At 43.2% G+C, this 14,701-nt stretch overlaps 1 protein-coding gene across 1 annotated transcript; it reads left to right on the plus strand.

The window, feature by feature from the left end:
* Nucleotides 1-973: 973 nt before the first annotated feature.
* On the plus strand, nucleotides 974-10,249 carry LOC101774225 (protein MEMO1). The gene is made up of 8 exons (XM_004952492.2): nucleotides 974-1,175; nucleotides 2,078-2,162; nucleotides 2,248-2,316; nucleotides 7,261-7,373; nucleotides 8,223-8,334; nucleotides 8,440-8,583; nucleotides 9,575-9,749; nucleotides 9,837-10,249. Exons 1-8 carry the CDS (start codon nucleotides 1,124-1,126, stop codon nucleotides 9,984-9,986), a joined length of 900 nt encoding a protein of 299 aa, XP_004952549.1. The 5' UTR covers nucleotides 974-1,123; the 3' UTR covers nucleotides 9,987-10,249.
* Nucleotides 10,250-14,701: the final 4,452 nt, after the last annotated feature.

Consider the following 14,701-nt stretch of genomic DNA (forward strand, 5'->3'; position numbering starts at 1 on the left):
GGATTCAATTTAAGTACTAAAAAATTGTATATTTTCTCCAGGTGGGCAGCGTGGCATTACGAGGGAAGAACGAATCCGAATTCCATGTGTCGGGACGCGTTTCCCGATTCCGATTGGGGCTGGAAATCGGAGATGGACATGTCAAGGTAGCTTGATCCATCTGTTCAACCTTTCGCTGCCGCGGTCGCTTCTTTGTTCTGTCGATCCCCATCCGGCCTGCTGGTCCGTCTCTGCCTCCGCCATAGGCACTTCTCAATTGGGATCGGGGAGCAGCGGCGGCCGGCTAGCTTGGTTCAGCGGCGGTAGCAGATGGAGAGAGGCGGACGTGTTCTGTTGTACCCACCCATCTACGACGAGATCGACGAGTGGGGCGACCAGGTCTACCGGGTGGTGTTTAGGCATGGCCAGGGGGAGATCATTGGATTCGGTGGTCAACTGCCTCGGGAGGAAGCTCACGAGCAGGTGCGTGAGATACTGCGAAGTGGCCTCAGGGACGGCACATGCCAGGACAGTGACTTCTACCCACAGGATCCCAATGACATGTACATTAATCTGAATGGCCGCAACATGAAAGAGGAGCAGGGGAATGCGTCGTATGGACAGGGTCGCATCATCAGTGGTGTCCGGCCAGGCCTCCGGTGAGGCCGTCTTATTTCTGCCGGAGACGAGCGTGGAGGAGGGTGAACGTACGATGGTAACAGATGGGCAGCAGCCCACACACCAAACCCCACTACCGAGATATCCAACCTTAACAAATTGTTAAAAGGCAATACTGTTTCAAACAAAAGCTTCGCTGGCGTTGTGTACCTTCGTAGGCTTTATTACCGTCGGAGACCGTAGAAAATCCATCCACCTACTGATTTGAAATCAGGATCTACACCTGTCACTTGTCAGAACACATTATCTTGCGCTAATTTCGATCGATACGTAATTTAAGGGCTAGCTGCGTAATGGCGGCACGAATGCCAACCGGGGCCTGACAGTTGCTAAAAGAAAAGACGGAGGAGAGGGTACGGCCAAGAGTGCCCAACCATAAACAAGAAAGAAGAGACTGAAACTGTCCTGTGCATTCTTGAATCCAGGCAAACCGTTCCTCCCAACCCACTTCTCCGATCTGGACGCGATGGAGGTGGTGAGAAGAGCTGCTTATGCCGGTTCGTGGTACACCAGCGACGGTATGGTTCCGGCTGCTTCAATAATGGATGCCGCTTCACAATAATTTTTCCTGCTTGTACAATTTCCTCTGAAATTTCATCGCATCATAATTACAGATGCTTCCTATGGGTACAGACAGATCCTTCTCTAGTTTTCTGTTCTTCGCTAGCTCATTCACGGTGTGATTTCTTATACAAGACTCATGTACTCATTCAGAATTCCCCAACTCCAGCTACGTACTTGCTCATGCCTCATGGTGTCAAATGATTGGGGATTCTCTTCTCTTGTTTTTTTCATTCTCTATTTCTGCCATTTCTGCTTGCGTATGCCGATCCGCAGCGAACTGATGGGTAGTTGATGTGGATACAGATGGGTGAATGCTAATCTGCTATATGTTTCAATGTTTATTTTCACAGTTTTCCTACTCGGTCATCAGTTGCTAAAAAAGTTGTGAGATTTATACCATATGGGCTTCTTAAGTTTCTTTTTCATGAACAGGCCGGCAACCAACAAACAAGTTATAGCAATCTGTCAGGCCAGGCTAGCTTAAGCAAGCAGCCCACAAATTTAGCTAGGCACACTGCTCTGGACAATCCCTTATATTTGGTTATTAAGAACAGATACATGCTACAGCCTAGTCCCGAGAACCCCTTTAGAAAAAAAAAACAATTACTCTGAGCGCAAGTATTGTCTTGAATGATATGCACACAGCACGGCACAAACAAGCTAAGGTGGTCATCGATTGTGCGTCGGAACAATTGTTGATAAGTTGTTATTTAATACCTGCGTTCTAACACAATTTATGTGTACAGTGATTCTAATAATCCAAGTTTTCAAAAAGACTATAAATTAACTTTATGGTTTACTGCTGACCCTGATGTCCTCACTTCTAAATCTTGTCCATTCCATGTATACAAATCAGCTAGGAAGCTGGAAGAGGAACTTGATGGTTGGCTGAGGGAAGCTGGCATCACTAAGAATCCAGATGTTAGGGCAATAATTGCACCGTAAGTTGTTAATTATCTGGAAACTGATGATTGAATTTCGGATTAACAATGTTGCTATGTATAACAAGTTTAACTCTCACTATAGTCATGCTGGTTATATGCACGCCGGGAGCTATGCAGCTTATGCTTTTGGCAATATCAACCCGTCTAGCTTGTAAGTCATTTAACATGTTATTACTCATTTTTCCCTCATATTTCCATGTCTTGTTACGAATTCACATTTCTTATTGCATTGGGTATATTGTGGATACTGTGAGAAGAAAGTAACCTTTAAATTCAAGGCAACATGTTTATTAGGACACTTGCAATGTGGCTTTTTTCATTAAATAGAATGTCAAGTTAGCATTTTTTTTACGAGGTACTCCCTCCATCCCACAAAGATTATTTGTTTAGAAAATTTTAGAAAAGATAGTAGCAATGCTAAAAGTCCAAAGTACCCCTAACAACTCTTCTTAATCGGATGGATTACCAAGTAGAATTAATTATGCATGCACGCTTGTAGTAATTGTTGGACCTATTAACCTTCCTTATTTAGCGAGTCTGGCTCGGGCATCAATGGTGGGAGTAAATGGTCGATTCGTTAACTGGGCCAGAAGGTATTATGAGGGCCTTTGTTGTATTGTCTGAAAGTTATATGAACACTCTTTGTGGGATAAGTTTTGAAGGCTAAACGAACAGTCTTTGTGAGACGGAGGGAGTATAATAACAAAGTAATAATGAAGAGATCGTAAGAGGTTTCATCTAATAAAACTACTTGGACACTGTTTTCGACATCAATACTCTCTTGTTTATGTTACCTACGAAACATAGCATTAGAAGAACAATTTCAATCATCAATTAAATGCTTTCTTGCACATGTTGCACTCTTGAAACAAAAATATGAAATTCCCCCATTAAGCAGATGTCGCACTCTTGGAAGCAAAAATATAAAATTTCCCCATCAAGATTAGCCTTAGTTGCCATTTGCTAGGAAGGTGTCAAGGCAGCTCAGAATTCAATACCAGTGACCGGAAAGAATTAACCCTCGGTAGTAACAAGGTTTCACTTTCACGTCAACTGTAAAATTTTATATTGAAAATCTTTTTCTAGTTCTTGGAACCTTCATGGTTTACTGCTAGAATTATGATAAATTTCTCATTTGCAACTAGACTACTTGAAATTCCCCGCTGTGTCTATGACAAAGCAATTTGTCCCGCATATCAATGAGAAAATGGATGGTAAATAAAGGATCAGATAATTTACGGTGGCTAGTAAGGAACCCAGAAGTAGTTATTACCTATATATCTGATCTTTTTATGTTTCAAGAAATTTCTACCAAGACATACATATATGAACTGAATATGGGCAAATTCAATCATAAATTGGCCATGCAAAGTCAGCAGCATTGCTACAATATTAACGCTACCTCAAATTATTGGGTTTCATGTATCTCGTCCTCCACTAGTGGAAATCATAGCTTCAATGATGAACAGTTTTCGTCACTGTGAAGGCAAAATTCGTCATAAAGGAAGGTTTGCAACAAATTTGTGATGAATTTCAGTCCGTAAAAAATGGAGCGTCAAGTTTGTACTTTTGTGACGAACTGCCCAAAAATGTTGTAGAATTGGTTCTATCTGTGATGAAAAAACTTTCATCATGGAACCATGTTTTTCTTTGACGGGTTATAAAAACGTCACTGAACTTTCAGATCCACGTATCCCCGTTCATGCTGGTAGGTGACGTGGCACCATCCACGCTGGCAAGTGACGTGTCCCGAACACGCTAGCACGCGACGTGGCTTCATCCACGCTGGCAGGTGACGTGTCGGACCGCACGTGTCGCAAAGAGGACAGCCACGTGGCTAGCTAGCATAAGGCCATGTGTTGAGACGACGCAAGTCCACGTGTCATTATTCTATTCACCCACATGTCACCGTAATGTGTTGACACATGTCATCCTTTCAACTGGTCCACATGTCACTTTCTTATGTGTCCACGTGTCATTTTTCTGTCTGTCCACATGTCCTTTCCCAATTTGCCCACGTGTCATTTTCCCATTTATCCACATGTCATATTCCCGTTTGTCCACTGTCCTTTCCCTGTTTGCCCATGTGTCTTATTTCTATTGGTCCACGAGTCCTTTCCCGGTTTGTCCACGTGTCATCTTCCTATTGGTCAATGTGTCTTTTTTTATGTTTCCACGTGTCGATTCGTTAGTGTTACAAGTGCCATTTTACTATTGGTCCACGTGTCATTTCTGATCAGTCCACGTTTGCAATTCTGTTTATGACATGTTCTTTTATGTTTGGCCCACGTGTCAGTTACCGATTAGTACACGTGTCAGTTTCTTATTGGACCACCACATTTCGTTTTCTGGATGTTACACATGTCCATATCATACAGGTCCACGTTCATACAGAACCATTTCATCAGACACCAAACGATACAGCGCAATTCACAGAAAGTTCACATGATACCACCACAATTAGTTCACTGACAATTCAGAACCACATAAGTTCATAACACAAGCACTGGAGGTCCTGACGGAATGCCAAGTGCTGACAACAGTTCCACACACATAAGATCAGGAAAGCAAAAGCTACACTAATTCACATTTGCATGTAAAAAGTGAATTAGTTTCATATTCCAATTGCTCTTTCGAACAAAACCATTTCGCGGTGAATCCTACAGTCCTCCTGTAAAACAGAGTCCTTTGTTCCCATCCTTTTGGAACGCCGCCACCTGTGCACGGAAGATCACCATGCACCTATGCCGGCAGCGGTAGCGGTTTGCCCCACTTGCACCACGTTGTTTGGTGGATCACGTTTGCAACCTGCTCGCGGCACAACCGACACCCCTTATTGCTCAGCCGCATCCTCGTCCCGCCGCCGCCCTCTATTCTTTCTCACCCTCTACCTTTGTCATGTACCGCCTCGCAGTGTCGTCATCACCAGTGCCGCCATTGTCCCTATAGAGGAAGAGGGTGACCAGATAGGCCGCAACTTTGTGCCCTCCCGCGGCGGCGCGGGCGAGATCGTCGAGGCATGGCCGGGTGCTGCGGTTTTCCCCGAATATGACTTTTATCCCAGTGAGGAAGCTGACTTGGGTCAGGCTAGCAAGGAGGGTGCCATAGTTGACGGGTTCGTTCAACGACATTGTGAGTCTGAACTGATCTATTGCCAGGCACCGGCCGATGGTGCGATCGCCGCACACGTAGCGCATGAACGAGCAGGTTGCCCGTAGGCTGCAATGGTCATCCATGGGTCGCTCCAAGGTCACAGTGAGGTCGCCGGCAATCTCAATGGCCACCTTGGTAGGGAGCGCCGCCAGTGATGGGGGGTGCCGCCTCACCGCCATGTTTGCCGGCGTCGACGTCACGCGATGCGGAGCGCAACGAGGCCACCCGAGGGCTCGCGCGGCGGGGTGTGGATGGAGCAACGGTGCATGGACAGCAGCGAGCCGAAGCGCTGGAGAGGCAGAGCAGCGCGACATACGGTGATTGAAGGGGCACGGTGGAGGGGGCCGACCGGGGGCTACAGTAGGAGTTCTTGAGAACCCCTCTTGGGGAAATGGCGAGGACGATGAGAGGAGTTCTTGAAATTCCCTCTACAAGCTAGCATGGGAACTGGTGACGACGGTGAGGAGTTCTTGAAAATCCCTCTTGGAACTGCCGCTGACCGCTGGGAAGTTAAGGCGGCATCGCATCTCGGGGATGGCAACCATCTCCTCAGTGAGCGTGCGCAAGAACAAGAATGCGAGTGTGGAGTTAGTCGAAAACACTTGAGTAGAGCAATGGTGGATAGCAACTACCGCACTGCCTTTGGCCCGTGTTCGATCCCGTGATGCAGCAAAATTTTTGTTCGCTTTTTAGTGCTCGTTCGACAAGCCTGTTTATCTTCCTGGGCCGGATCGAGTGGATCTTGGTGGCTCACTCAAACCTGGACTGGCTTCACATCAATTTCATCTTGGGCCTGAGTTTGAAATAAGCTGAGGTCTTATTATCTGCTGGCTCCACCATCACACGTGGCCACGATGTGGCCATGCTGGACTGGGCAAGGAGGCTACATATCTATGCATGGCTTCCACGACTACCTGCTGGATCCACTGCGCGTAAACATGGACCACTGGGACCCACCCAACGGGACCCGCGTGGTAGCCATGTCGGCCTGTTGGCCCACACTCGTACACTTGGATGGCCGGGTCCCACCTCCCCAGTGGACCTCGCGTTGACATATTGGACCCACAACCCTGACACGTGGACCGTCGGATCCCAGTCACCACACGTGGCTACCATGTAGATATGTTGGACCAGTCAACCGAGACTTACAGTTACATGTGTTAGCCATGTCGGCCTGCTGGGCCCGCACTCGTACACATGGATCACTGGATCCCACCTCTCTAGTGGACCCCACGTTGACATATCAGTCCCACGGCCCTGACATGTGGACCGGCGGGTCCTCGTCGCTATACGTGGCAGCCACGTAGACACGTTGGACCCTCTGGCATCACAAGTGGACCTATGGGTCCCAACGCTACATGTGGCCCACCGGTTCTATGACAAGTCGGTGGCGTTACATATACGAGATGTTGGTGGCGCACCGTTTTGTGACGATATGAGATGTTGTTCTATAACACGTGTTTTTTTCATCATAATTCCATAGCAGCTGAGGCTCTCGCCGATGATCTATGATGAACATGAGATTTTCGTCATAGATGTGGCATGTTCAATGACGAAGTTTTAGAACGTCACGCGCAAAAGGTCATGGAAGCTACTATTTCTAGTAGTGCTCTCAAACTAGATGTGTCCTAAGTCATATCTTTTCTTTTAACCATCAATCTTTCAAATTTTATATAAATTAACAGCACAAGATTGACAATACTACATTCGTTATGGAACCTAGTTTTGTATCTCTTCATTTAAGATAATGCATTTTATAGATATCTCTAGTCAAACTTAAGTAATTTAAGATAATGCATTTTATAGATATCTCTAGTCAAACTTAAGTAAGTTTGACTTAGTACCAACCAAGATTGGACTTATATCTATGATTATAGGAAGTACTTGATTTACTTAAAAATATGTGACTCTATTGATGTCATTGTTTCTGAATGTGATCCAGTTCTCGGGTGTTTCTTCTCAGCCCTTCCCATCGCCACTACACTGCAAAATGTGCTCTCACAAAAGCTACAGTCTATAGCACACCGATTGGGGACTTGCGAGTAGATCAGGAAGGTACATATTAAGCTCTCTAATCATTCTAACTGCAAAATTCACTTCGGAGTAAACACGGACCCACTATGGACTGTGCAAAATATTGTGGTTGTGTGTAGCACTACCTCTATCATCAAATATATGATGATGTACTACACCTATCCTTAAAATAAATGATGATTATGACAAGCTAATTAGTTTAAAACTAAACTAATTTGCTTGTCCTTAACGTTATATAGTTAAGAACTGAGGGAGTATAAGGGAGATTCAAATACAAGACATGTATCGAGTTCCATCCTGCAGGAGTCAACCCTGTATCCCTCTCTCAGCTGCCTAGCTCTCTGCAGGAATCTCGACCATATGTGACAATGACCATTGCTTACTCAAAGATGCAGACTAGCTTGCATGGCAGTTATCGCAACTAAGTGTGGCTATATTGCCACCATGAGTCCTGAGTGGCACTTCCGGTTCTAGATCCCACAACCACAACAAGAGAACTTCAAAGCACGCATGTTACAGACTTGCAGTACACAATATGCTTGACCTCAACCTTTGGGTCAATGTATGGAGGGGATAGCAGTGCGGCAAGACAAATTGAGCCCAGCAAACCTTTCCTGATCTTTTTTCTGAAGACTTAGTAAATATCCTGCTCTTTCAATTCTCACTTGTTCCTACCTCATGACTTAGATAGGGTGTAAGCCTTGTTATCATATAGGTACTCTCCTCCCCATAGCCAATCGCTACCTGTTATATAGGTCTTAATTATGCACCATGTTATTACTTCTATTTCAATAACAATAATCTTGTTCGGCTTTACCTGAAACTTCACCACCAAATACATATATATTCTGACATTTTGTTGTTTTTCAGTCACCGAAGAACTCAACAATACAGGGAAATTTGAATTAATGGACCTTAGTGTTGATGAAGCTGAACATGGTTTCGAAATGCTTTTACCCTACCTTTCTAAAGTCTTTCAGGGGTAATTTCTTTATTCATATTAAGTTATTTATATCTAGTAACCATGTTAAGAAAGAAAATACTGCATTCGCATTCTAATTGTCTCTATATCATGCTGATTTAACAGCCACACTGTAAAAGTTGTTCCTGTCCTTATTGGCTCTCTTGATTTTGAGAACGAAGCCATGTATGGGCAGCTGCTTGGTAAATATCTAGATGACCCAAAGAACTTCTTTGTTGTCTCCACAGACTTCTGCCATTGGGGATCCAAGTAAGTGATTAATTAGTTCTAGCATGTCTACATGTTTGTTCTTTTTGCTTATTTTAGTGTAGAAACAGGCATTCATGGTATCATACATAAACATTGGTTAATATGAACTAAATGAGTTTAATACAAGTATAGTTTGTTGAACAGTTGAGCCCATGACATCTCTTTTATTTCCCTCACCTCTTTATCATCCCTTTTTACTGACATCTCTTTTATAAGAACATGATTTCTTGTCGATACTGGAACTTAGAGCATAGAAGGAAAAGTTGATTTCTTCTCAATTATATGTCATCATTGTTGTCTAAAATTGTCTCGAATTACCTTCCTGGTCAGAGCAAATGGTATAACTTTTCTCTTTTTTTTTTTGGCAAAACACACTACAAACACGGACGTCCACTCATCAATATGACCCTACAGCTATGAGCACCTTCAAAAAGATTAGGTTGGATCTTGAGACTGATGAAGTCACCACAGGCGCCTCGTGCATTGCATACAACTAAAAGAATATAGCACTATTGATTCTTGAAATAATTCAAGAAAAACAAGCACCTATGCTTAGCCTATGACTCAAACCCGAATGAGCAGGTTACACCATAAGGAACATAACCAATTGAGATACACTCAGTTTACCGTAGCATTTGTCATGCGACACTAATGATCCCTCTAATTAACATAACATTAAAATTTTATCAATCGAAACTAATTAATTTAGAATACATTCATAGTCATGGCATACTTTTGGAATGACTTGGGAGGGTTTGAAGTTGCATATATGTTTGTGGCTTTTGGAATGGTCAAGCATGAATCCATGTTTTCAATATATCGAGTGATATATAATTTTGATTCATCCACATGTATAGGCGTAGCATATTATGCCCTCAATGCAAGAATAAAATTATTGGTATGCCTATTTCTATAATCTAGGGTGTAGTTATAAGAGTACAAATATGTCATTTAATATTGTAGCTATAAGAGTAATCATCATTTTCATTAGGTACAAGTACACATACTATGATGAGAACCATGGTGCCATCCACAAGTCCATCGAGGCATTGGACCGCATGGGCATGGAGATCATAGAGGTTGGCAGCCCCAATGCTTTTAGCCAATATATGCAAGAGTACAAGAACACCATCTGTGGTCGCCACCCCATCAGTGTTTTCCTTCATGTAAATGTTCTAATCACAATGATCCCATCACTGTTTGTTATCTTTCTTATTGTGATTATCATTGTTTTGGTTCTTGAATTGTGTTAGATGTTGAAGCATTGCTCAATGAAGGTTAAGGTTAAATTCACTCGTTATGACCAGTCAAGCCAGTGCAATGGCATGGAAGACAACAGTGTGAGCTATTGTTGTGCAGTAGCCAAGGTGGATCCTTCAGGGGAAGACGAGAAAAGAGAGTGAGACAAAAGTGATTTTCTTCATCCTTGGCGTCATCTGCTTGTTCTCATGTATAACAAAACTTTGTAATAAAAGGTTATGGATCTATATGAGCTTTGCTCATTGCAATACAAAGGCTCTACAGAACAAGTAATTAAAAACTGAGAAAAGGTGTATAGCTGTGGTGGACTAGACTATTCCTTCATCCTTTCACCTTCATATTTCCCACAAATGAATCATCCCTGCTATCGTAGCCACAATGAGCAAGAATGTTGGTTGGAGGTTTTATTTTCAAGAAGAGTACTTTACTATATTTATTATGAATATGTTATCAAAGAAGTCCTATATAAAATAACTAATGGTCAACTAGTTCGTAATATTTTGAAAGGGACATGAAACATCATAAGCCCTTGTAGTGTTAAACTCTTTCAATGCATATTTTTAAGAGTTTTAGAACCATAAGTTTCACTCTGTGCATCTTCAACACTTCATATTTTTCGCATAAATTTTCTCTCTGGACCTTGATTTTTATACTCTTGGATTTCGTGGAAATGTTGTGAAGAGCTCTACAAGATTGTATAGAAATCCACCTCATTTAATCATAAACTTTTATTGAAAAATCCAATTCATTCCTCTCTTTATTCTGACTTGGAGATAAAAAAAAGAGAGGAATGATTTACACTTGTCCTGAAGAATTTAGCATTAAAATGAGATAATTTTTTGTAAAATATTATAGAGATCTTAACAAGCATTCCACATAGTCCAAGATTATGAAAATCGGAGTCCAAAGTGAAAAGGCATGCTAAAAATACAAAGTGTTAAACAATACACTGCTCTGAGGATAAAGACAAGATATCCTCTCAATGTATTTTTCATACTTCATATTTTTAGCTTAACTTTTCATAGTGGACTTTGTTATTGATGATTTTGGACTCCACGGAAAGCTTGTGAAAAGATCTGCAAGGTTGTACACAAATCCATCTTGTATAAAAATCCATCTAATTTTAGTCATCGAAAATTATAATAAAAGTCCAATTCATTATTCTCTTTGTGATTTACAGCTAGAACAAAATGAATTAAATAAGACCTTTCCAATAAATTTAGTAATTAAATAAGATGGATTTATCCAAATTGATGTCTAGAGTGAAAAATGTTATGCTAAAAATAAGAGGTGGTTAAATACAATCACATGATAAACACAAGGTTATCTTTCATGTTTATTTTTTTAGAATTTTGTATTTTTGGCATAACTTTTTATTCCAAAACAATGGGTTCTACTGAAACAATGTCAAGAGCTGTCTGAGATTGTATAAAAACCAATATCATTTGATTATCAAATGTTATGTTATGACTCCATTAAATCCTACGTGTCTAATTTAAAAGATTGGAACAAAGAGAGGAATGCGCAAGTTTTTTCCATACATTTTGATAATCAAATGAGGTATCATTATGTACAATATTGCAAAGATCTCCAAAAGCTCTCTACAGAGTCTAAATCGAGATGGACCCTCACCCACCCCCCCACCCCCCGGCGTCACCGCCCAAACCCTTATCTAGTAGCCCAACCATGAGGCTTGATCCTTCACCACTTTCTTGACACCCATTTTGGTGTATGGGCGCATACCGGACTGGAAAGGGGAAAAAACAGAGAAAATGAAATGGCCAGGATGAAAGAGAGATGAAGTGGGTAGGGAAGAAACATTTAGCCCATAGGCTCAAAAAAAGGAGCGAGGATGAGCCAGACTAGACTTGGCCCTAGGAAGGTTAAGAATTTTCAATACTTTAGCATTTAATTTAATCTAGAAAAATCAAATAAATTTAAACCTGCCAAAATGTAAGATATAAATGCTGGAAAAATCATAAAAATAATATAGTGATATTTTAGAAACATACGGGTCACTTTTCATTAGTTTTATATTTAATCTTCAACACAATAAATCAATAATTAATAGATAATCAAGAGATAGTTCAAAAATGCAATTTTAATATGCAAGAAACTCCACAAGGTAAAGAAAACTAAGGATCTTGATTAGTGACAACTTTTGTTGATCTTATTTCATCACAAAATTGTAGTGTATCGATTGGTGAAGTTTTTGTTTGGCTTCGGTGACAAGTTTTCATATTTTTTAATTAGTAATTTAATTTTCTCTGTGGCAAGGTTTATGATGTTTTCAATGAAAAACAGCTTAAACATATGACACTTTCTACCTTTGCCATATACTACTTCACTAATCAACATATTAATTTCTAGTAGTGTACAAAATTGTGCTTCTGTGCATTCTTAGAATCTGAATATATATTATTTAGGTGGTTCAGCCTATCTCATGGTTATAAACAGTAATAGTTGAGATAGTTGCGCCTTTGCGCGGGGTGAGAGAGTTGGATGAGTACATGCCCTAAAATGGAGGGTGTCTATTTTTTGCTTCATGTGTGTGATAAGGGACGAATGTGTGTTGAAGGTGAGGCTAACAATACTGCTATCCACACCCACGACATCGAAGTGGTACAAGAATATGTGGCTACATGTGATGTTGTGAGGAAAACATTGGACAAGTTGGAAGCTGAAACCTAGTGGCTTTTCCCAAACTACTATTATTTTAAAGTGAAAGCGTATGCATGATATGAACGAGCCAGATCTGACAAAGATGCCTCAAAGGATTGCAAAGATACATGTGGAAGACACGATATGCTATTTGCCTTCATCACTCATTTTAGTTTGTTTGCATTTTGAGTGCATGACGATTGAATAATTTGGTTTCTTCCAATATATGTGTTCCTACTTTTTGCCTATAGGACCTACTCTATCATAGCTTAATACACACCAACAATAGTTGGAAAGAGATCTTACAGCAAGCAGTGAAGCTGCTGGGGTGAATATTTACATAGTTTCATTTGAGAATGGTTCAAGAAGGTTTGTTTCATGCTCATATTTGTTTTACCTCGCCTACAAATAGTTTCACTATCTATGGATAGGCATTGGAGCTGGTCTATGAGGCTCGAGATAGCACATTCATACTTGCTCTATATTACTGATAGAGTCCTTGGAGTTCACATTGTAGATCTAAATCATGGATACTATGCCATGCAACTTACAAGTATAAATGATTAAAAACTAGTTTGTATGAACTTATACTCTACTGGTGGAATATGAGCTTATCAAGGGTTTTCGTCCGTCATGGTGGTTTTGCAAAAAAGCCCCTCAACTTTTTGGTAATCAACCCGCAGTCCAAATGTTGAACAGATGGAGGGCTCGGGTAGAAAACGTAGAGAAGGGAGGGGGTTAAAGGGGATAAAGGTTCTCCTTCCTTTAAAACAGAGGCGACGGAGGGGGTTGGGCGCCCCGGCGGCCAGAGCGGGCCCGGTACCGCACCGCGGAGGTCGGCGGCACCCCCAACCGAGCTCCAGCAGCACTCCTCTTCCATCTCCAACGGCCCCCTCTCTGACTCTGTCTTCTGGGCGGCACGGCGGTGGGCATCCTTGCGGGACCGGCAGCGGACACCCGCAGATCCAGCGGCCACCCTCCGCACTCCGACGGCGCCCATCTCCGCCCCCCTCCTCTCCTCCCGGCGGCACATCTTGTCGGCGGTGGTGCAATAGGAGGTTGGCGGTGCTTCTACTACTGAGGCCAGGCAACGCAACAAGGAAGGGGCGGGGCGGCCCCTTTTCTCCTTCGGCGGCGCCCCTCCTGACTAGCGAGCACGAGCGCAGGGAAGGGGGGGCGGCGGCGGCAGCCGGTAGGCACGGGGACAGGCCCCTCTTCTCCTTCAGCTCCTCGCCGGTGAGCACGAGCGTAGGGAAGGGGCAGCGGTGGTCAGCCCCCTCCGACTCTTGGTCCGCCCAGTGCTGTCAGGCGGAAAGAGGCCGGGGTACATCAACGGACTGAGAGATGACCCGGCCAACACCAGCGAGCTCTCCATGTCTCCGGCGGCCGGGACGGCGAAGCGGAGGCGAGGTCGGTCGGTTCGTGGAGCTACCGGCGGAAGAGACCGTGGTAGATCAGCGGGCCGAGAGACGATCCGGCCAACGCCAACGAGCTATCCATGTCGCCGACGGCCGGAACGGCGAAGCGGAGGTGGTGGAGCTTCGTCCGACGGCATGCCTCCACACCGCGCTGCCCGCCGCGTGCCCTCAAGAACCTAGTGTAGCGGTACAGCACGACAATCTCCTTGCTTCCTTCGTCCCCGTCGGCGGCCTCCGCCGCAGCACGCATGAAGGGCGACGGCGGCAAACCGGGCGGCCCAAGGAACTCTCCGTTCGGCACAGTGCTGCTGGTTTGGTCGCTAAACTTGATGTTTAACTCTTGTAATTGTTGGTCAACCGCGGCTCCTCCTCCACATCACTGAAATACGGGAATTACATTTTCTCTTTTACCAGATGGAGGAGAAGCAAAAGTTGTTGTGTTATGTGTACAGATAACCTGAAGTTTTGGGAAAGGAATTTTAAACATGTGCTTTGGTATTACAATGGCAGGCTGCAGGCATGTGGTCTTATGAAATATTATAAATTCTGAACCTCTGGCAATTCAATACACCATTTCATAAGGTTCTAAAATACTTTTTTTTTCATAAGTTCCCAGCATCAATCAGATCACGGTGAACCTAATTGAAGCCTGGCCAGCTACATGTTAGCGAGAAGGCAAACATAATACTGGCTACTGGGTATCTTGTCTTTCAGCTTTTCAACCGTGCTAGGACAAAACAAGTGCAACTGAAGTAGATGCTGCTACTCTTCTGAACATC

Source organism: Setaria italica, chromosome I (assembly GCF_000263155.2).
Source record: "Setaria italica strain Yugu1 chromosome I, Setaria_italica_v2.0, whole genome shotgun sequence".
Lineage (NCBI taxonomy): Eukaryota > Viridiplantae > Streptophyta > Magnoliopsida > Poales > Poaceae > Setaria > Setaria italica.